The sequence below is a fragment of the Dryas octopetala genome, chromosome 6 (genome assembly GCF_963921425.1).
Source record: "Dryas octopetala chromosome 6, drDryOcto1.1, whole genome shotgun sequence".
Taxonomy (NCBI): domain Eukaryota; kingdom Viridiplantae; phylum Streptophyta; class Magnoliopsida; order Rosales; family Rosaceae; genus Dryas; species Dryas octopetala.
Window position 1 is genome coordinate 20,920,340 of NC_141371.1, and position 23,819 is coordinate 20,944,158.

Consider the following 23,819-nt stretch of genomic DNA (forward strand, 5'->3'; position numbering starts at 1 on the left):
AAAAGAATTTGGAATTTTGTTGATAGTTCTCTTGAAAATTATGTCAATTTAATTTATAGAATTTTCAACTTTATGATTTGGCATGAACGTACTCTTGAAAATGAAGTGTTATTATGTTTACATATATAACATGTTGAATGATTTTAGGAAAGGGAGTATGTTCAAATAATTCTGCAAGTTTGGAGATCATTCAAGAAGATGACATGGCTGAAATTGAATCTAATTAATATGGTTGAAATAGAAAATAATGAGGGTAAAATAGAAAATGATTAGACTGCAATGGAGGATATAATGAATGCAGAAGAAAAAATACAGGAGCCTTATGCTAGCTGGAAAGATGTTTAATAGTAGTGATGAGGTGTTTGAATATTACAAAGAATATGGAAGACAATCTGAGTTCATAGTGATAAGGAGATCATCAACGAAGGGAGATGATGGTAAAGTGAAATATGTACGTTACTTTTTCATGTGCTCGATCAGGCAATGTAATTCGAGTAATATTCTAAAGTCATGTCCAAGTATAAAGAACAATTGTGAGGCTAAGATTATAACAAGTTTAAGCTTGGGTGGGAGATGACGTGTAAACTCTCTCAAGCTTGATCATAATCATGAGTTAATTCCTGACAAATCTCATTATTGGAGGTGCAATCGGGAGATAAGCTCGCATGTAAAAAGGAAGCTTGATGCGAATGATAGAATTGAAATAAGGTTAAACAAAAATTATAAGAGTCCGTTAATATACAGGTATTGACATTTAATTTTACAGTAGTGCTACATATACCACATTTTTATACCATAATTTCATACCACCTTATGTGGCAACTTACATGGCATTCATACATTGGATACTAAAAAATAAAAAGAAAAACCCAAAAAGAAAAAGAAAAACTTTGTCCAATAAAGTAATGACACGTCAGATGGTATAAAAATGTGGTATAAGAATGTGGTAAGTATAGCATTATTCTTAATTTTATTAACCAAAACCACCTAAAGCCCTATTCTTCCTTTGCGGACCAACTACAACAAAATCATTCTTCATTTGCGGACACCACTAGATCCCAAAATACCATCTGAAAATAGACAAAACAAAAACATAGCATACGGACACCTTCCAAAATATCAGCATTAACGCATTTCCAAAAAATGGAAACTGAAACTGCAAGTACGCAACTCTAATAAACTGCAGTTAGTAACTACAACTGCAAGTCTGCAACTCCAATAAACTGCAGTTTCAGTTCATTTGTAGTTCCAGAAATTACAGTTTCTGCAGTTTCAGTTCACTTGCAGTTCCAAAAACTGTAGAAAACTCTATAGTTTCAAAAACTGAACTAAATAAAAAAAAAAATCAAGAACCTACTACTGATAAGGAAGGCACAAGGGTGGAGTTGGCTTCCCCAATAACTTTCTAGGCGTTGTTATAGTGAGGAACTTGGCTTGTTCTTTGGCAACGTTGCGATAAGGCCGAGATCAGAGTCAACATCGAGGCTTCGATCGGGTCTAGGGGTTTTTGGGTGTTCCGAGCTCATAGGGATGAAGAGGGAAGAGAGAGGAACTCAGGGGTGGTTCTCTCGTCGCCATCTATGGCCGGATGCACACACATGCCGTCGAGGAAAGTTGCAGCGAGGGAGAGCAAGAGAGGACAGAGAAAGAGTTCTTGGGGAGAGAGAAAGAGAGTGATGAAAGAGAAGATAAATTTCAGAAATGAGGGAGAGAGAGATACGTGAGAGAGTTTAAGAGAGTTTTGAAAAAATTAAAAAATTAGCAACCATTGGATTGTTTGGATGACTAAGATAAAAACCCTATACTAAATTGGTACCAAGAAATAGGTAACCAATCAACTCTCAAAGTCACCTGATTGTTAAATATTTTAAATATGTATATTACATGTTACAAACAATAAGTAAAGTGTAGTACAGAGTAATATATTCTTTCAAATTATAATTCAGTTGTTGTTGAAGTGGGGGGCCATGAGAATATGTCAATTTTGGAAAAAGGATTGTAGAAACTATATTGAAAAGGTTAGGAAATTACGGCTTGGGGAAGGAGATGCTACTGCAATTCAGAACTATTTTATAAATATGCAAGCTCATAATGCAAATTTCTTTTATGCAATTGATTTAGATGACGATGGTCGTTTAGGAAATGTGTTTTGGGCAGATGCAAGGAGTAGGGTGGCATATGAGGAATTTGGAGATGTTGTTACATTTGACACAACTTATTTGACCAATAAGTATGACATGCCATTTGCTCGATTGGTGGGGGTCAATCATCATGGTCTATCGATTTTTCTCAGACGAGGCTTGATTTCATATGAAGATACTAACACCTTTATTTGGTTGTTTAAGTCTTGGCTTGCATGTATGTCTGGGCATGCTCCAATTGGAATAATTACAGATCAAGCCAAAGCCATAAGAAAAGCGATTGAATTTGTCTTTCCTAAAACCAGACATCGTTGGTGCTTATAGCATATAATGAAGAAGATTCTTGAAAAATTAAAAAGTTACAAGCAATATGAGTCTATCATATTTGACTTGCAAAACATTGTATATGACTCAATGACTCATGCTGAGTTTGTCGAACGTTGGGGTGAGATGATTGAGAAATATAAGTTACACAACAATGATTGGTTAAATAGTATATATAATGAGCGACACCGTTGGGTGCCAAGATTTTTGAAAAACTGTTTTTGGGGAGGAATGTCTACCACCCAACGTAGTGAGAGTATGAATGCTTTTTTTGATGGCTATGTAAATTCTAAGACTACTTTAAAACAATTTGTGGAGCAATATGAAAATGCATTGAGGAGTAAGGTGGAAAAGGAGACTCGTGCAGATTTCAAGTCTTCCTCTTCACTTGTTCATTGTGCTACCCATTATGAGATGGAAAAGCAAGCTCAAGATGTTTACACAATTTCAAAATTTAAGGAGTTTTAGCATGAATTAACAAGTAAGATGTACTTTGATTTGGTTTCAGTTAAAGTTGATAGCCCAATTTTGGAGTATGAAATATCTGAAGATATCTTGATCGGGGATAGAAAAAAAAGTATTAATTTCAAGGTTTGTTTTAGTGAATGTGACAAGGAAGTGAAGAGCAATTGTTGCATGTGTGAGTTTAAAGGTATATTATGCAGACATGCAATTTATGTTTTAATTCGCCATAAGATACACTTAATTCCGGATAAATATATCATGCGAAGATGGAGGAAGGATGTGATGAAATATCACACATGGGTTAAATTCAATTATGATGATTGGAATGCTACACCTGAAGCACAGCAATCTGATAAGATGCAAAAGGTTTTTAATGACATAAAGGAATTAGCAAATGATTCGGATGATAAATGCATGATTTTAATGACATAAAGGAATTAGCAAATGATTCGGATGATAAATGCATGATTGTGATAAATTGGATGCATAAAATAAAGGAGGAAATAGGCAAACATGAAGAAGTTTGTATAGGCAGTCAACCAACTCCTGAGTCAACGTATACTTACTCCATTAGCAGTTAAACGTAAAGGTCGTCCACCGTTTAAAAGGAAGCAATCTACAATAGAGAAAGTTATTAAAAGAACACAAAGAAGTGAAAAGAACAAAGCTAATAAAAACAATACTGATGAAGGAGAAGGAATGAATAAGGTAAATAAAAAGACAATTTCTATCTTTTGTAGGAATGAATAAGGTAATAAAATGTTACATCTTGTGCTTATATTGTTTTTTGTAGGATTTTCAACCGATGGAAAGTGATTCCATTTGTCATGTAGATGCTCCAGTTCCCACTTTCAAAAGGGGTTATGTAGTCGGGACACAAGAGTGTAACATTGTTGTGAATTATGAATATCTTGTTCTTGTTTGTCTAAATTAAAATCATTTTTTATAAGTACTTCCACACTTTTTAATTCAGGATTCTCAAGTAGCACAAGGTATTCATGTTGACATGGGTCACAAACAATATCCTACAGCTCGTGGTTGTAATGTGAGCTGTGAAATTTGATTGTTATTGCCCTATTTTAGTTTTTTTTTTGAAGTATTTATTTATTTACTAAACATAAATAAATAAATAAATATATATGTTGTAGGAAAATACGAACATGTCCTTGGGGGTCACTCAACCTGTACAGTGGATATGAGAGAGGAAATTTAACTTGTCCTACTCTCTAGGAAAATCAATTTTAGGTAATATTAAGATGCTTGTTTTTAAAAAAAATTTTCTTAGGGTCACCAGCATCAATATTGGGATGAAGGTCACGGTATAGACAATATGCCTAGCTCTAGTTCGAGGCGAAAGGATGACCAAGAACTTAACTGATAGATGGAAGTAAAAAGTTTTGTTTGAGTTGTAACATTTTCTTACAATGCTCTTTCTTTGAGACCCCAGATAGAAAAGAATTATTTTAAATGGAATTTTGATATATATGCAAGCTAATCTCTTTATAATTTTATTCTTTTGAGATTTCCTTGGTTGGTTATTTGTGTATCAATGAAGAGGAGAGGTTTGGAAGGACCTGTTCCAATTTTTATTAGCTTTTGGTTAAATGCATTGCGCTACACTCACCCACCAGATGAGCTATGCTTGCACCATGATAAACAAACTTTGTGCTTCACTGCTTCTGCAAGGTAATTTGCCTTCAAAAGTGGGTACCTCTCTGGCATCTTTGAGATTCAACTTGTTACTCACAACTATGCATGCTACATTATTGTCTGACTGTTCCACAATAGATTCACCTTATCAATCCTCATTCCATCCTATTGATTAATGATAAATGCAAGGAAATCTTTCGAAACTACTGGGGCACATGGAGAACAAATTGACAAGAAATTGCAAGAGAAACCACTTTAACTATAAAATTTGTCTTCAATATGTTACAATATGATCCGATGGTATAAGAAAAAAAAAAAAAAAGCTGAAACATAAAGAAAATGAAATTAAAAGCATTTGAACCTCCAGTAATCATACGTAAAGTGGCATTAGATCTCAGAAAAGTCTCAGACCAAAAAAGAAAGAAAGAAAGACATCAAGAAATTCATGGTACATAGCCAGTGCCTTGTGAATCAGTTGTGACCACTGATTGGAGTTGTCATCTTGAGAAGGCGCTTATGGCCGGTATTTTTCATAAATTCTCATAATTAATTTCCTTCACATTAATGTGGAAGTTCATTGCTACCCAGGCTTGCATTGTACAACATCCATCAACCCTTCTACATGTTTCAGGGGCTCTCACAATCATGGTTAGCTTTCCAAACAATTAGACCTTGTAAATTGCTGTGCCAACATATCTGGAGCAGTAATCAAAAAGTTAGAAGCCTAGAATGAGAGGATAGATACCTTTTGACATAGTTGGTGATGAATGAACTAGGATGACCATTTAGATACTAGACTTCATTGCTTATCAGATAATCTAGTGCAAATATTAAAATTACAGAATTGAATGATTAACATCAAGTTTCAACATTATCATACCATTTAAGCTCACTGACCAAAGAGGCAACAAGCTTAGCAACTATTCCTTAGAAAATTCATAAGCTTATTTAGATATTAGTTGCATATGATCTATCAAAATTTGATAAGTCTCTCTCTATGTACTCTAAAAATATGCGACTCTTTATGTGTTTCTAGAAAAGCCTAACAAAGATATATAATTTACACATAAGACTGCATATACACTTGGATTTCTATTAGCAAAAAACCACAAAAGAAGAAGAAATCTATTAGGCAGAACATCTTAGAACAGAAATCCTTGAATTAAATCTAATTTGTTCTCTGGATATCAAATGAATAAAGATGCTCACCTCCACTTTGCTTTCTTAGTAGGAAGAGTAATCAATGTCTTCCCTCCTAAGTCAATTGAACATTAATTAAAAAATATGTAAGTAGTCTGCAAAACCACCAATGATCAATTGACATACACAAATGAAATCCCTAAAAACACACCAAACACAAAATATATAAATAAAAGCATAGAGGTGATCCTACTGAAATGATTAGCAATGATAGAGATAAAAAAGAATTGCAGTCATCAAATAAAAATAAAAAAGCACCAACAAAGGAGATTAATTTACAACACCAGAGATCGAAAAGAATACAAAAAAACTTATAAAAAAATCAATAATAGACCAAACTAACCAAGTGATAGACGGAGCACTGGACCGTCAATGGTGGGTAGTCAGAGCACGGGTGGGCGAAGCCACGGAGAAGGGGAGTGCAGGTGGGGAGGGAGAGGAAAGAAGGAGGGGGTGGGAAATGACGTCAATCGATGAAATTGGGTTTTCTTTAGTTTATTTTAAGGGTTAATTACATATATATACCTCAACTATACACCAATCATCAGTTGGGTACCTCAAGTTTAAAAACTTTCATTAGGGTACATCAACTTATGTTTTTTGTCAATTAAATACCTCCGTTAGTCTGACCGTTAGGAAGACCGTTAAATGCCTACGTGGCGCTGACGTGGCACACGCGGACCCCACCATTAAATATTAAAAAATAGCCACATAAACCAAAAATAATAAAATATTAATAAAACTTTGAAAATGATATAAAATTGAAAAAAAAAAAAAAAAAAAAGCTAACCCCAGCACCCTCCCTCCCCTTCCTCCCCCACCCTTTCCCTACCCAGGCCACCGCCCCTCCCCTCCAAACCCAAGCCACCACCCACCTCCCCCGCAAACCCAGGCCACCCCCTCCACCTCCCTCGCCCCTCCCCCCCAAACCCTTAAACAATTCTCTCCCAATCCATTCTCTCAAGCCTTATCTGCAGGAACTCTCCAACCCACTGGATCCCAGCCCACTTCCCAGTGGCAGGCCCTTTTCCAGAGAGAGGGAGAGGCCGACGAAGCGCACGCCAAGCATCTTCATGACCTCGATGGCGGCGATGCCGGCGCAGTTCCAGATCGGATTCTTGCTGAGCTTCTTGGAATGGTTGCCGGAGATCTCGGAGATGGAGATCTCTCCCGGGAGGACCTGCGGGTCGAGAGTGATGGAGACGAAGTCGCCGAGGCCGTCGACGGCGCAGCCCAGGAAGTCGAAGCCCGGGCCGAAACGGCGTCGTTTCGCGCTCCGCAGCCTCCTCTCTACTGTTCCGTGCCGGCATGGGCCTACCCGTCGGCAAGCACATCGTCCCCGACCGACCCCTCCATGTAAACGACGAGCTCGTCTAGGACAACGGCACGCCGTTTCCGGAGCCCTGCATTGATCGCATCGCCGACACCGTCGGAAAGTACGAGGCTTTGGCCTGGCTCTGCGGGGGTTTGAGCTTCTTCGCATCGCTGGGCTTGTTGGCCGTGTGGAACGACAAGGCGTCGAAGATCCCATTTGCGCCGAAAGTGTACCCGTACGACAATCTGAGAGTGGAGCTCGGGTTCGGTGCTGGTCAGTGAGGGTCTGGAGGGGCAAGGGAGGTGGAGGGGGTGGCCTGGGTTTGCGGGGGAGGTGGGGGGTGGCTTGGGTTTGGAGGGGAGGGGCGGTGGCCTGGGTGGGGAAAGGGTGGGGGAGGAAGGGGAGGGAGGGTGCTGGGGGTTAGCTTTTTTTTTTTTTTTTTTTTTTTTCAATTTTATATAATTTTAATGGTTTTTTTTTATTTTTTTATTAATTTTGGTTTAGTGGTTATTTTTAAATGCTAAATTAATATTTAATGGTGGGGTCCGCGTGTGCCACGTAAGCGCCACGTAAGCATTTAACGGTCAGACTAACGGTCAGACTAACGGAGGTATTCAATTGACAAAAAACATAAGTTGATGTACCCTAATGAAAGTTTTTAAACTAGAGGTACCCAACTGATAAGTGATGTATAGTTGAGGTATATATATGTAATTAACCCTTATTTTAATAATTGAAAATTAATAAAAAGAATAAAAATGTGAATTGTGAATTGTGAATTATACTTTGCTGATGCGGTTGTCCACCTAAGCAGCCACATTAGATGGTATAAAATTGTGGTCAGAGTAGCATTATTGTTTCTTGTTATATATAATCCAGACTCCAAAGTGCTAAATTGAAATAGGCCAAAAAAAAAAAAAACATTATGGCCTATAATTGCCATCACTTTGAGTTGGTATTATTCATGAGTAAATCCCACTTTCATCAAAATCACTCTCTCCTCTGAGAATTTGATGGACAATGCTAATAAGTCAATCCATAAGAAAGTTATTAAAAGGCAATTATTGTCCTCATAAACCTTAACTCAACTGACATAGAATGTTTGGGATAAGAGTAAAAATCTTAAACAAACAATGACTGTCTTCCATCGTAGAAAGGTTTGAAATGCATTTAGAATAACTAAACTTTGAATATATGTAACATTTGGAGAAAACTATTGATGCACAGAGACAAGGTCCAAAGAAAGATGTCAGGCTGAGTAAACAAATCTACTGTAATATACTGTAGGTAGAGCCAGTTTGCAATAATTTACAACAATGTACAGAAACCATTGCTCACATCTCTGAACATTATTAATTAGCATGACCAAAGGTCTTCTCAGTGCTATAACAAATGTAAAGAAATCCATCCTTGTCCTTGAAGGATTCATAGACAGAGTCCACCAAACTAGCTGCAAATGACATTCATAAAAAGGACTTTAAAAGACATCATTATAAAGAAAGTTTTCTTGCAAGAAAATTAAAAGAAGAATGCAACCCAGAATTTAATTTCACAACTTACCTGTTTGAGGTAAAGTATCCTTCACAAATACAAAGAGAGCTTTTCCGTGGTCCAGATGAAGCCTGCTGCTCAAAACATAGGTGAATTGTCCGATAGACATGTCTCGGGGGACAAGAAATCTATCATCAAAGATATAGTAGTGGTGTTAAACTAATAAGTTGTTAATGTGTGTTAAGTATTCGGATCTGTCAAATTTAAACAAGCAATGCATTATATCTCCTCCAAGCTACCTTGTCAAGAACAAATATTCCAACATTTACATTATTTGCTTAGACAGTGTGGGAACTTGACAAGGTAATGCTGTCTTCATAAATACTTGAATGTTGGTGACCAACAAACCATTCATAACAAAGTAGCTAGAACCATGGCAACCTTAAACACAAATGTAGGCACTATGAACGCTTAGTGTCTTTACCCAAATTTATGTAAATATTTTTCATGCACTAAAATCACTGATGTTGCTCATAGGACCCTTTTTCAGAAAATAGGATGGCATTAAAATAGCAGAGAGTTTTTTTATGTCTGTGTGTGTGTGTGTTTCTTTTTGGTTGCAACAAATGAAGTAATGAACAATGATCTAGAGTTGAACAAAGAAGTATAAAGGTTTTGTTTTTTTATCGAAAAGAAGTATAAAGGTATGAAAGAGGTAAAGCCTAACCTCCTAAGCTCTCAAACTTACTTTTTCTTCTCCATTTGAGGAAGGTCGCACTTGGCATACTTTTCCACAATTACCTGTAATAAAAAATACCATAGATAGAGGAACATATGATGGTTAGCAATGAATTACTTGTAATAATTGATAAGGGACAATAGAGTTGAACCAAAAAATTAAAACGGAATTGGTGAATCTTACTGGGACTCGATCAGGGTATTTGCCCAGGATATCCTGTGATTCTTCAAGCCTTTGTTCTAAACAATTTCAAAGAGAGACATAAACTCAGATTATAAACAATAACAAAAAATAGAAGCTTTTGTTGGGCAAGAGGAATTGAAGAGTCGGAACAAACCGAATGTAAACTCGTCCTTGAATGATTTTATTTTACCCATCATCCGTGTCTCTGTGTAACTCTGTGTGTGTGTGTGTGTGAATGCGTCTCTGCGATATTGCCAGGGAGAGAAGAAAAAGAAGAAGAAAGAAGAGAGTGCCCCAAACGCAAGCCAACAGGAAAGAGGAACCTTCAAGAAAGAAACATGAAGAATATTTGGTATCTTATCTTTTTGGGTAAATTTTTTTTTGCCTTCGTAACTTATCTAATTTATAATTTAGGGAAGTGATTTTCGAACTCCACTTACTAGGGGTGGGCACGGGATGGAGGGGGATGGGACTTACCTCATCCCGTTCCCATCTCATGATTTGAGTTCGGGATCGGTACGGGATGGGATGGAGGTTTGGGATTATGGTACCATCTCGTCCCGTACCAAAGTGATTCGGTACGGGTTCAGTACCATCCCGATCCCAAACAAAAAAATAATAAAAAAATAATAATTCAATTTTTATTCAAGATTCATCTTCAAATAATGACCTGTAAACAATAAACATAACCTATTTTTATTCAACTATACAAACAGAACAAGAATTCAAGTAATAAACTGTTTTTATTCAAAATTGAAAATTCATCTTCAAGACTTCAACAATTCAACCAATTATTCAACAATTCAAAAAAACAACAATACACTCTTGGGCCATTGGGCCGTGAGCGGGTGTGGGTTGGGTTTTTGGGTGAAAGACTGAAATTTAAAAAATAAAATGGGTTTAGTGATATTTGCCTATTTGGGCCCATTAAATTATTAAATAATTAAATTTTTAATTGATCGGTACGGGACGGGATCATCCCGGTATTGAATCTTCAGGACCGATCCCATCCCGTTTAAGATCGGTACGGGACGGGATCGGTACGGGATTGAAAAAAAAAAAAAACGGGATGGGACCAAATGATACGGAATGGCACGGAATGAGATGGTTTCGGTATTTTCGGTCCTAATGTCCACCCCTACCACTTACACTCTTTTTATTTTTTAAATATTTTTCATATAACTTTATTAAGTAAAGTCTCATATTTACCTAGACCTTATTTATTTATTGAACAACTTCATATTCTTTAGAAAATCTATGATTATGTTCATTGCTTGATTAACTAATTTTCATCTAGAATATTCTCTTTCTCTACTTGTATTCTATTTGTTCATAACTTCAATTAATTTCATCGCTCCATGCCAATCAGAAGTATGTCAGGGAGACCTTAGATAGATTGATCAAACGCTATTACATTTTTGCCTTAGTATGTTTTATTTAGTTTTAGTTTCAAGATCATTGAGCACCTAGTCGAACTTATAGGAAAGACATACATGCTTAGTCCTAGTCCTACTACTCCTAGAATATGTAAAAATTCATCAAATTCAGAGCATCAAATGAGTTTTGAGAAAGATTTTTGATGCTTTAATTTTGGACATTTGGGTTGTTTTCTATGAAAAGGATCATTTGAGGCAAATAATACAGAAGGATATTGTGTAAAGAATATAAAGTTGTATAAGAAAGAAAGTTTAATGGTAATTTAGGGCTTCACTTATTAAAAACAAAATTTTAAAATTTTAAAAATAAAAGGAGTGAGTGAAGTGCGAAAATCATCTCCCATAATTTATGCTTATAAAAGAAAATTTGTTCAAAATATCCCCTAAACAAGTTACTTTTCATCCTCCCAAAAAAAAAAAAAAAGGCATAAATTCAATTTAGACACATAACTATATATGCTATTTCAACGGGGTCCACGAACTTTCAAATATTTCAAATATACACCTGATTTATTATGTAAATTGAAAAATGAAATTTCATCCATCAATTTATTGAGAGATCAGTTAAATCTCAGCTTGGCTTTTGCTAACGGGAATTAATTGGCGACGTGGCACCAACTCAGCATAAATTTCCGGCCAAATGAGCAACACATGTCCACTTGACACGGGCCCACACACCCATCACCTCCTTCCCGCTCGTCGAACGCTCTCCTGACCATTTAGTCTCCAAAAAACATCACGTTTTCCCCCAAATTCGAATATAAATCTCTCACTTGTGTTCAACGAGCGAGAAAGAAATGATGAGTTTGTGGACCCGTGTCAGGGGTTAGGTAGGCCTGTGTCGCTTATTTGGCGGGAAATGAGCGACACGGGTCCACCTAACCCCTGACACGGGCCCACAAACTCTCTCTCTCTCTCTATTATTATTAAATTGTGGGCCCGTGTAGCTCATTCGGCGGGAAATGTTTGCTGAGATAGTGTCACGTCGTCAAGTAATTTCGGTCAGTAAAAGCCAAGCTGTCATTTAACTGATCTCTCAACGAATCAATAGACAGAAATTTATTTTTTAATTTAGATAATAGATTAGGTGTATATTTAAAATATTTTAAAGTTCATAAACTCTATTGAAATAGCTTATATAATTATGTGTCTAAATTGAATTTATGCTTTTTCTTCTAGCCCAGCCCATTAACGCTTAAACCCTTCAAACGGTTCAGTCAGAACTCTGACAACAAACAAAGGGTTTGGGTCTTTTGAGAGTTGGAGTCTGAGTCCTGGGAAAGCCAGAAGCAGAGACTCCAAATAACGAAACAGAGCCAAAGCATCGAGCATGGCTATGGAGAAGAAGAAGAGCGGTTCCTGGCGTCTACGAAGCGGCCAATACCTCGGAGAGATCTCGGCCCTGTGTTTTCTCCACCTACCTTCTCACCTCTCCGCCCTTCCATATCTCCTGGCCGGTAAGCCTTTCACTCTCTCTCTCTCTCTCTAAAATCTTCAACTCCAATTCATTATAACGCCGTTTTCATTGAACAAAACAGGGTCGGGCTCACAAATTTTGGTCTATGATTTGGAACTGGGAAGAATGATAAGGTCGTTCGACGTGTTCCAAGGCATTCGCGTGCATGGGATTTTTTGTAGTTCTACTGATTGCGCAGAGGGAACATTGCCCACCACTTGTGCTTTCAAAGTCGTCGTCTTTGGCGAAAGGAGAGTGAAGATGTTTAGTTTGCACATTGAAATGGAGCAGCAAGTGTGTGTCAGTTTGACGCTGCTTCATTTGTTGCCAAAGTTCGGCAATTGGGTCTTGGACGTTTCCTTCTTGAAGGTACAAATGTTCCCTCAAGCTCAACTAATTTTTTTATTAACAAACTTTGAGAATTTGGTGGGGTTTTTACTTTTTTTTTTTTTGATTGGTGAATTGGTAGCAGAGCTCTGTGAGTTGTTCGAATGAGGAGGGTCATTGTCTTGCTATAGGATGTAGTGACAACTCTGTCCATCTTTGGGATGTCTCAACTTGTACTGTGGTTCTTGAAGTTCGGCATCCTGGTTTGTTCTAACTGAATTAATTGATTTGCTAGCCTGTGGTTTTTTTTTTTTTTGAGCTTTTCTCAAGTACTAAAATTTTGTTTTGAACTGTAGAGAGGACCCTTCTGTACTCAATGCGGTTATGGGGTGACACTCTTGAAGCTCTCCGTATTGCATCTGGTACTATCTATAATGAGGTGGCTAATTTTTCCTTTCGATAATTCCACAACCCACCCACCCAAGTAATTGCTCTATTCAAGTGTATGTGTGTGTTTTAAGTTATAATTAATATAATTTTTATATTTTCAATGATTTTATTATTGTAAAGTTCATTATTCTCATGAATTTTACAGGGATCTATTGTTACCTATGCTTTTAACATAGCAGACAAATGTTCCTTTTGAAAAAACCATGGTCTTCCAATCTCTACGTGACTAAAATAACTAATGTTTCCTTTGTTTTACCCAATAAAAGGCTTAATTCCTTGGTCTTTCTGATGTTATTAATATTTTAAAGAATTGATTTGCACAGATCATTGTTTGGAAAGTGGTTCCTCAGTATGATTCTTCGTCTCTGACAAGTCAATTTGAAGACCACATTCATCAGAGTGATTCATTCTCAACCTGTGTTCAGCCTCTTGGTTGCCAGTATGAAGCTATTCATATCTGCAAACTTGCTGGACATGAAGGTTCAATTTTTCGCATAGCGTGGTCGTCTAATGGGTCCAAATTGGTTTCCGTTTCTGATGATCGTAGGTGAATTAGATGCTAAATTCTATGACCCTAATGACTGTGTCAATCAACTAACATGTTTTATTTTTTTAGTGAGTGTTTCCATTTAATGATTTGGTCTCTTCATTTGTACAGTGCTCGTGTCTGGGCAGTTTGTGCTGAAACAAAGCATTCTGAGATGCCAGGGGAATCTGTTGGCCTTGTGCTATTTGGACACAATGCCCGAGTTTGGGACTGCTGTATTTTTGGTTCTGTAAGCATTACAATATCTTTGCACACTCATTATCTTTTTTCTTTTTTTTCTCCTTCTTTCTAAAGAAAATGGTATTGTTAGAAAATCGACTCACAATAAATGAAAACAGAAGATTAATGTCAGTTTTATCCGGGGGTAACTTTTTCATTTGATTAAGTTTTCAATGCTAACTTTTTCACTGTGTTAATATGTGTGGTGATAAGAATGAATTTTCGTAAATCATTTATCCTGGTCATCTTGAACTATTCTCATAATCATTCTTGGTCTGTTTTGCATGTGGTTAGTTAAGCCTGCAATGTGCAATGGTCAAGCTGGTGTAGACTAGATAAGAGAATGGTTTATGTGTGGACTGCTGATTCCAAAACCAGTTACCTTTTCCTCACTTTTTTTTTTTAATACAGCTGATTGTCACTGCCGGTGAGGATTGTACATGCCGTGTGTGGGGACTGGATGGTAAACACCTTAAGATGATCAAGGAGCACATGTAAGTGGCTTGTGGTTCCATTTTTTTTGATAACTGAGGAATAGAAAGTGGTTACTTTGGTTTTTATTTGACTTGAATCCATAAATCAAATGGTTATATCAATTACTGATGATCCAGAATCTCAATATAATAGTAGATCATTTTTGGAAGAAAATTGGTTGGTAATAATTCCAGGAGCTTTAATTTTGTGGTAGACAGCCTTGCTCATTCCTTTTTTTGGTCCTGTAATGTACAGAGGAAGGGGTATATGGCGATGCTTGTATGATCCAAACACCTCACTTCTCATTACTGCTGGTTTTGACTCTGCAATTAAAGTGCATCAGCTGCCAGCTTTATTCTCTGGAGGCTTGGAGGGACATGCAGAGACAAAAGAAATTGATAGAATGATGACATACACAGTTTGTATCCCTATTTTATCAGAGCACATTGGACCTATGGACAGGTAATAATTTGAATAGTAGAAAAACTTTGGGCTTCATCTCAACATTCTTAACTTCAAATTTTTATTTATACTATTATAAAGGGAGAAGTTTGGGGTTTGGTAACTTTTGAAAACCCTAATATGCTCCTTTTTTTTTTTTTTTTTTTTTTGGGTGAGACAACCCAATTATGCCCTTTGTTAAAAAAAACTATCAAAAGAAATTAATTGAGTTTAAGAAGGGTAATATAGTAAACTAAAATAATTTTAAAAATAGCTGCAGTTTCTTCCTGCTAAGCGCCACATTTTCTTACTCCTTTAATGCACAGTAAAAAATTTATTGGCATGGGTGGGAATGTGTGCCAAGAGGCTAGTATTATTAAAGAAAAGAAAAAAATAAGTTTGTAATATAGGAAAAATCTTGTTTTTTACTTTAAAATGCGATTTTGTCTTCCACATGCTCAGCTAGGGTATTGAGTTTGGCACCATAGCTAAGAAAGGACATGATTATAAGAGTCTAGCTGCTTAAATCTTGTCTTTTAATGGAGTCAGGTAAATGGTAGTTGTGCCATAGGATCTTAATGTATGATGAACAATCAAATGGATGGGTAGTAAAGGAGTAAACTTCCATGTCACGAGTTTATACAACCTCTGTGTCTTTCTCTCTCATCACTTGCTAGGTCTCAAGATGAGAGAGACAAACACAAGGGGTGTATACACCGGTGACAGGAAAGTTTCTTTCGTAGTTAAGATATAGTCTCCAAGGTGGAACCTAAAATATGGTAGTTTTCTGAATATACAGAATCCCCAAAAAGCTTTATAATACATATAATTTTTTTTTTTGTTTGGTCTAAGGTCCCTTTGATGTTCTCTTCCTGAAATTTTGTAAATACCTCAATATTATTTTACTGTATATTTTTGTTAAATGAAATTGTTGCTGTTTTTTTATTTTCAGCAAAAGTGAATATGTTCGTTGCTTGCGCTTTGCACGTGAGGATACCCTTTATGTTGCCACTAACCATGGTTACCTGTACCATGCTAATTTGTTGGACACTGGAGAAGTAAAATGGACTGAACTTGTCCGTGTCAATGAAGAGGTGCAGATTGTTTGCATGGATTTATTGTCGGAATCATTTGAACTTTGCTGTGGTGTGGAGGATTGGGTTGCTGTTGGAGACGGTAAAGGAAACATGACAATTGTCGGGGTTATAGGTGATGCTTGTACTCCTAAAGTGGGTTTTGCCTTTACCTGGTCAGCTGAAATAGAGAGACAACTCCTAGGAACACATTGGTGCAAGGCACTAGGTTATGGGTAATGATCATTCATTCTTCTTTGCAATAATAATGGTCAATTATCTCTTCAATACCTGAGTTCTTCATGGGTACCAAATCGATGCTGTCCGTGAATGTAAAATGTGGCCCATCTTCTACAATGGTACACATAACACTGCCAATTTGCGGAACGATTATGGCCATTTCACTTAGATTCTGGATGACAGACATCATTAATGTCTTCTTGCTTTACTTTTCAGATGTGGAAGGTTAAAATAGTCAGATCATCAACTCTGCTACTGTTACCATGTAGGTACATCTTCACTGCTGACCCTAGGGGAACATTGAAGCTGTGGAGGTTGTGTGACCATTCTGCAAGCAGCTGTATTGTGTCTCTTATAGCAGAATTCACATCAAGTTTTGGATTTCGAATCATGTGTTTGGATGCATCTTTGGAGGAAGAGGTAACTGTTTCCCATCATCTTCCTTTTCCTTTTAATTTCATTTGAATGGGGTTTGTATCATTTTCTGTTTTTTTCTAATTTTATTTAAATGTTTATCTGTGATTGGTATTAAGTGTTCAGAATCACTAAGATAATATAAAAGAATAGATAAATACCAAAGCTACCCCCATGGAGTGTGGGTTGACCATAGCCAGCTTAAATTGAGACAAAATAATAACACAAGGTGATCAGTGACCTGTAGGCCGAATTTCATATATATTGATCCTTCCAACATTAGTGTTTCTACACCCCTCTGCCCCCTCTTTCTTTTTTTTTTTTTTTCTTTTTTTTATTATTATTATTTTTTTAAGTTCTTCAGTGTGTTTGGATAAGGTGAACAATGATTACTGCTAAGCTACACATGGAGATGAAAAAGCCTAAGTTTATAACAGAATGAAAATGAAGAACTCTTGATCATGTAAAAATCAGATGTGATTTGGTGAACATTTTAAATGCCATGTGGTTTAAATTAGATCTCATCAATTGTTTTTATATCCCTTCTATTCGAATTTGCAGGTAATGGTATGTGGGGATATACGGGGTAATCTTCTTTTGTTCCCTTTGTTCAAGAGCATGTTGCTGGGCACATCGGTGGCATCTAATGTTAAAATATCTCCATCAATTTGTTTCAAAGGAGCTCATGGGATTTCAGGTGTCTCAAGTGTTGCTCTTGCTAGACTAAGTTCCAATCAGATTGAAATACGCTCGGTATGGTCAAATTTCACTTTTGATCTGCAAGAGTGATTTGCGTGCATGTGCTTGTCTGTACAATGATAAATTTTGGTGCATTTTAACTTTCCCTTGTCTTTTATTTGAAAAAAAATTATAAACATTTCTATAACCGTTATGAAACAATATTGGAAGATAAATATTTCATTCATGTAGACAGTTGTGTACTTAAGTTTTTCACTTTTCTCAGACTGGCGGAGATGGGTGTATATGCTATCTGGAATATGACAGAGATAGGGAGGAATTGGAATTTATAGGAATGAAACAAGTGAAGGACTTGAGTCTTATTCAATCTGTCTCTGCTGATAATAGATCTGCTAATGAGTTGTCAAGCTGCCATTATGCTGCTGGTTTTGCATCAGTGGATTTCATAATTTGGAACTTAATTACTGAGGCCAAGGTATAGTTGCTTCAGTGCCTCACACTACCTCCCCTGAAATGATTTTTAAGTTGCTTGCTATCTATTTTGGAGCCTAAGGGTCTATGTTTGTTGCAGGTTGTACAAATTCCATGTGGTGGATGGCGGCGTCCTCATACCTACTATCTTGGTGATGTACCAGAAATAAAGAACTGCTTTGCATATGTTAAGGTTTGTGTCAGCCTGTTTTGACTTGATAATTTCATAGCACAACCAGTATGAGCATTGTGGAAGGGTAGATTCACGAAGCAGGTCAAAAGTGATTTTTTATCATTTTAAAGTTACGCATATCCATAATGGGGCATGATATGATGTCTTATTTGTCATGAACTGTTTGGCTGCTAGGCACATCATTCTATCTTTCTCAGTAGATCATTAAGTGTATGTTTCCTTATCTTTACTTTGGAAAAAATGAGGTTTCCTTATCTTTAAGTCTGCACAATATTCATTTCCTTTGCCAGGATGAAATCATTTGTATTTATAGACATTGGGTCCTTGATGGTGAAAGGAAGATGCTCTCGAGGAATTTGCATATGCAATTCCATGGGAGAGAGATGCATTCCATATGCTTTGTCTCAGAAGAATTGCAACCTGGAGTAAATGGGAAGCACAGCCTCTTCTCTGGATCTAGTTGGATCGCAACTGGGTGTGAAGATGGAACTGTGAGGTTGACTAGGTATGCTGTTTAGAATATGGAATTAAAAAAAAAAAAAAAAAAAAAAAGAAACCCTGTCCCGAAACTGAGTAATTGATCAGATGCTTATACAAGACCAGCTAATTGTCTAATATTCACTTAGGTATATGCCAGGTATTGAGAATTGGACTGCATCAAAATTGCTTGGCGAGCATGTCGGTGGATCAGCCGTGAGATCAATATGCTGCGTGTCAAAGATAAATGTTGTTCCATCAGACGTGACCAACATACCCGATATGAGAAATGTACAAGATGCAACAACAGAGAACAGAGAAACTCCGGTTTTATTGATTTCCGTTGGTGCAAAGCGGGTCTTGACTTCTTGGCTGCTGAGAAGTAGGAAGGTAGACAAGAAGGAAGAAACACTACGTCATCAGCAGCATAACATCACTGGAAATGGCAATAGAGTTTTGTCGCAAGAGGCATCTTCAATGTCATTCCAGTGGCTTTCCACTGATATGCCAGCCAAGTATTCTAGTACTCAAAAATTTCCAGAAAACTTTCAGAATAGGGTTGGTCTAGCTGAGAATGTTTCTAGCATGGAAGTTGATACAGGATCTAGATCACTGTCTTCAGAAAAGGGAAAGATGGAGTTGAAATCTTGCATTAAGGATAAACATGATGATGACTGGAGATACCTGGCTGTAACTGCTTTTCTGGTTAAATGTGCCAGTTCCAGGTAATAGGAAACAACTAATATTTCTTTTGCTTATCTAATTTTCCCTTTGGATCTCATACAATGTTTTGGATTCCTTCTCAGGATAACCGTCTGTTTTATTGCTGTCGCTTGTTCAGATGCCACCCTTGCATTAAGGGCTCTAGTTTTGCCCTACAGGCTATGGTATTTATGAGGGAGCCTATCCTTTTTTCTCTTAATGTTTTTCTCATCACGTCATATGTGACATTCCTTTCTTTATCTCACTGTAGGTTTGATGTTGCTATGCTGTCTCCTCTGTCATCACCAGTATTGTCACTGCAGCATGTCATACTTCCCACATGTCTCCCTTCTGAAGGTTAGTCGTTGTTGGAGTCTTCAGGGTCTAAACGTTTTTGCATTTGTCAAACTTTTATAACATTTATTAGCTTATGAAATTGTTGAACCCCATCTACCAACTCCAATGTACTTCTTCATTAGCTAGACAATTTTCTTGTGTGATAAGTTTCAAATTGGTTAATGCAATACAATTTTGGTTATTTGGGGATACCGTAGAAATATTTGAATGTTTAATGCAACAATGCCTTTTCCTTTAATTAGCTTTAGTTCAAATTCACAAACAGAATCTCAGTTCTGGAAATTCTTTCGAGAGGTACCTTTGTTGAAAGGATTGAGCCTACAGCATTGGAATGTAAGTGGGGTTCCCCTGTCTCTAACCATTGAGAATACAGATTACAAGTGCACCTCATATGAAAGTGCTTATCATTTATGAATGACACATGTATGGGTCTGAGTAAAAGAGGCCAAATTAACTTTCTAGATCCCTCTTCTTAATTTTGGATGAACCTGGTGTTGATTTTGTGTCTGTACATAGCCTTCTACTATCTTATGCTTTTCTTTTTATTTCTCTTAGACTTTTATTGCCACTGCCACATCTCATCTGAAATCAGGACATTATAGTTTAATGTAAGATTATGCTCTATGGTTTTTGATATCTTAAATTACACTCAAGATCTTAAGTAATTTATAGAGCAAAAAATGCCTTCTCTGAGCTGATGTTTTCCCTTTTCATCATATTGTACTGTTAAAGCATGTCCATGCTAGGGTTTTGAATATTCAGCGTATTTGTTCTAAATTTTGACATCTAGATGATTTCAGTTACATTTCCAAAGTATTGTTTCTTATAACTTTGATTCACAGAAAATGTTCAGATCGGAAGTTTGTACATTCTCATTAGTGGGGCTACTGATGGAAGTATTGCCTTTTGGGACGTCACTAGAAGCATTGAAGCTTTTATGCAGCTGGTATCAGTACTTAATGTAGAAAAGTTCATTAATTGTCAGAAACGGCCACGGACAGGGAGAGGAAGTCAGGGTGGACGATGGTGGAGATCTTTAGGCAGTAGCACGTCAAAGAATAGATTAGGAACTGGTTCCACCACTGTAAAAGCTGGAGAGGAAACTGATCACAATATTCTAAATCATGTCATGGATGGAACCTCATCAATGCTAAATGATTATGAAAGCAACAGAGCAGCTTCTTCACAAGCTATTCATACTGCTTCCCCAGAGTCCGAAATGAATGTTTATGATTCTTCATCTGACATATGTGAACTATCACCTTTACTTGTTTTCAAGAACATTCACCAATCTGGTGTCAATTCTCTCCATGTTTCAGATGTACAGGGTTGTCAAAGTCCTGAAATTGGTTTTCTTTACAATTTAATTAGTGGGGGTGATGATCAAGCCCTTAGCTGTCTTAGATTTGAATTGTCAGTGTCAGCATCACGCTCGGAATTTGAGAATATGGCACAGGAAATCAGAAATTCAGTCACTGAACTCGGAAATGCGAAGAACTTCATTCATTCTAGACAAGACAAGAACTATTGGATCAGATTCCTAAATCATGTTAAAGTCCCCTCAGCTCATAGCTCTGCTATAAAAGGTAATGACAATTTGTTTAAACCTAATTACAAACCCACTCTAGAGTACTTAATAATAATGAGCATAATAATTCTCCTGTGTTTTTAACCTTTTGCTTTCTTGATGTCTCCTTTCCTAGAGCTTTGAAGTAGTAGTTTTAGTGTTCTGTCTTGTAAAGCTTATTGTTTTTACTAATAATTCAAATTGTGGTTTATTTATGAAGGTGTTTGGACAGACGGATCTTGGGTTTTCTCTACTGGTCTGGATCAGCGTGTCAGGTGCTGGCGTCTTGAGGAGGAAGGTAAACTAATTGAGTATGCTTATCTAATCATCAGTGTGCCAGAGCCGGAAGCACTGGATGCTAAAGTGTGTGGCAGGTAAGTAAAGTGCATTGCGTACATAGATTCAGAACTGCCTTTTATTTATTTATTTATTTTTTTTGTTTTTAAGAAGAATGATTTAACATTTAAGTACGATATGAACAGATCACATTTTTCTTCAACATTTTACTAATCTGTTAACATTTTCTTTTGACATTTTATTTTGTATTGTTTGTGTTTTATTTAGGAACCATTATCAGATTGCAGTAGCTGGAAGAGGAATGCAAATGCTCGAATTCTCTGACATCAGTTGATGGATGCAGGAGAGTTAAGTTGGTTTTGGTGATTTTATTCAGTAAGGGGTCTTCCCAGCAGTCACCTTGTTAACGGCTATATGTTAATCACCAATAGTCTGACACCCTAGCATGAGTAACAGTCTTCACCTTTTACACACTGGTCTCTTATCCCCAATATCTTGGTCGCATAGCAAGTGTGAGCTGTGTCTCGATGTTCCCCACCAATATATTTATTTTACAATTACAGGGTGTGCAAGGATGCAACAAGAAACTCAAACTCCCAGGGGACTTTGGTATGATGAGAGGGATCTTTTTTTTTTTCCTCTTTGGAGCCCTTGATGCCCAACATAATGTATATTTTTAGCCAATTTTTTTTCCAGTTTTGGGGTTTGCCTGCAAGTCCGAGCTGTGAACTGCGATAAGCAGTATCTGTGACATTAAATTGCATAATGTAACTTAAATTGATTTACAATATTTGGTGATTCAAAAGTAGAGTTTAGTACAGCCTTCCATCCTGAAACAGATGGGCAATCCGAACGAACCATCCAAACTTTTCAATTTTCCAGTAATACATCCCTTGCAGCTTAAATTACAAACAAATAGGTAGCTGGAAGATCTTTTGTTTGTTACTAGGTACAAAGTTGGTGGCAAAAGCCCAGGCATTGTTGTTATCAGGATTAGCCAGATGATCGGCAAGGTTCTCAAGAGGGCCCTTTCCAGTTACAATGGCCTGCACAAAGAACCCAAACATTGAGAACATGGCAAGCCGTCCATTCTTAAGTTCTTTCACCTTAAGCTCTGCAAATGCCTCTGGGTCATCTGCAAGCCCCAAAGGATCAAAGCTGCCTCCTGGGTAGGGTGGGTCAGTGACCTCACCTAGTGGTCCTCCCGCAATGCGATAACCCTCAACAGTCCCCATGAGAATAACCTGGGTGGCCCATATTGCTAAAATGCCCTGTGCATGAACCAGGCTTGGGTTTCCAAGGTAGTCCAGGCCACCCTCGCTGAAGATATGAGCTCCAGCTTTGAACCACACTGCTTCACCAAACTTGACTCCATTTCTGGAAAGAAGCTCCGGGAAAACACAACCCAAAGCCCCAAGCATTGCCCACCTGGAGTGATTAACCTCGAGTTGGCAAAAGTTTCGGGGTCGGCTGATAGCCCTGCAGTGTCCCATCCATAGTCAAAATCTCGTTTGGTTTATCATGTTGTGCAATGTCTGTTAATACATAAATCAAAATGAAAAAGGTCTTTATCAATAAGCCACAAGATACAATATTTTTTAGTAATAAACTCAAACTTTATCTGTTTATTTTTAAACCACAAAATATATTTTTGAACAACTCAAAAAAAATTTGAAGGCACATTTCAAGAAATAATCAAGCATGGAGTATTCAATACTATTCAAACTCAAGCATACCCAAGTAAAGAGTTCAAACACACGGAATGACACGTTTTATTAATTTTTATTTCTTAATTTAAAATTTCTAAACCCTAAAATCCTAAATATGAAGTAATAAAATCTAAATTCTAAAGGCTTAAACCTTAAAACAATACTACATCATTCAATAAAGTGTAACTTTATACTATTATAAAGTATAACTCTATAAGAATAACATAATGCATCAGAACAAAATAAAATATAAATCAATGAGAATTACATACGGCGTCAGAAAAAAAAAAAAAAAAAGTTTAATTTTAAGCCACTTCGTGTTTGGGTTAAAAATAAATACATATTTTACAGGGGTTTATGAGTGAAATGTGTAATTTTTGGTGGTTTTTCACTAATTACTTAAAATAGAAATAAAAAAGGCATGTTTAGGTACGAAATTTCAATGCTATTTCATTTTAATTACCAAAAATTTATGTCATTTCATTTTAGTACCAAATTTCAGTTTAGGTACCAATTTTAAAAAACATGGTTATACCGAGTGCTTATTACTGTTCACCGAGTGCTCGGGAGATTTTTTTTTTTTGTTTACAAACTCAACTCAACTGTGACTGTACAATAGTCACAACTTTTGTATTGATTTTTTGTTTTCAGTGTTTGCGAGGCTTAAGCTTTAATGTTCAGTTTCTAGGTCGTAGGACTTCATCTCTCAAGCATAGATCAAAAGCATTAAACCCTTATAAACTTTGAAATTTTATGAATATC

At 36.8% G+C, this 23,819-nt stretch overlaps 3 protein-coding genes across 5 annotated transcripts; 1 reads left to right on the plus strand and 2 right to left on the minus strand.

Moving 5' to 3' along the window:
• Positions 1–4,835: 4,835 nt before the first annotated feature.
• LOC147283201 (autophagy-related protein 8i-like) lies at positions 4,836–9,869 on the minus strand. 3 transcript variants are annotated; one of them, XR_015122832.1, is made up of 7 exons: positions 9,663–9,869; positions 9,509–9,564; positions 9,335–9,387; positions 8,656–8,774; positions 8,434–8,545; positions 5,790–5,835; positions 4,836–5,276 (listed from the first exon to the last, which is right to left on the minus strand). XR_015122832.1 is itself a non-coding variant. In XM_086246673.1 (6 exons), exons 1-6 carry the CDS (start codon positions 9,703–9,705, stop codon positions 5,246–5,248), a joined length of 348 nt encoding a protein of 115 aa, XP_086102799.1. In that variant the 5' UTR covers positions 9,706–9,869; the 3' UTR covers positions 4,836–5,245. The 3 variants fall into 3 exon arrangements, 2 of the variants coding, with proteins under 2 accessions (XP_086102799.1, XP_086102798.1); XM_086246673.1 differs by lacking the exon at positions 8,434–8,545; XM_086246672.1 differs by lacking the exons at positions 4,836–5,276; positions 5,790–5,835 and having other exon boundaries at positions 8,351–8,545.
• A 2,357-nt stretch (positions 9,870–12,226) lies between these two features.
• Positions 12,227–22,136, plus strand: LOC147283202 (Transducin family protein / WD-40 repeat family protein). Its single transcript, XM_086246117.1, has 20 exons — positions 12,227–12,401; positions 12,483–12,769; positions 12,873–12,990; positions 13,084–13,166; positions 13,501–13,724; positions 13,836–13,953; positions 14,355–14,437; positions 14,673–14,879; positions 15,811–16,167; positions 16,441–16,591; positions 17,147–17,338; positions 17,550–17,759; positions 17,856–17,948; positions 18,239–18,453; positions 18,575–19,150; positions 19,232–19,312; positions 19,399–19,484; positions 20,327–21,070; positions 21,272–21,425; positions 21,616–22,136. The coding sequence occupies exons 1-20, from the start codon at positions 12,275–12,277 to the stop codon at positions 21,680–21,682; spliced, it is 4,173 nt and encodes a 1,390-aa protein (XP_086102243.1). The 5' UTR covers positions 12,227–12,274; the 3' UTR covers positions 21,683–22,136.
• Positions 22,137–22,253: 117 nt separating this feature from the next.
• On the minus strand, positions 22,254–22,849 carry LOC147283203 (chlorophyll a-b binding protein 3, chloroplastic-like). The gene has a single exon (XM_086248379.1). The coding sequence runs from the start codon at positions 22,839–22,841 to the stop codon at positions 22,254–22,256; it is 588 nt and encodes a 195-aa protein (XP_086104505.1). The 5' UTR covers positions 22,842–22,849.
• Between the last annotated feature and the right edge of the window lie 970 nt (positions 22,850–23,819).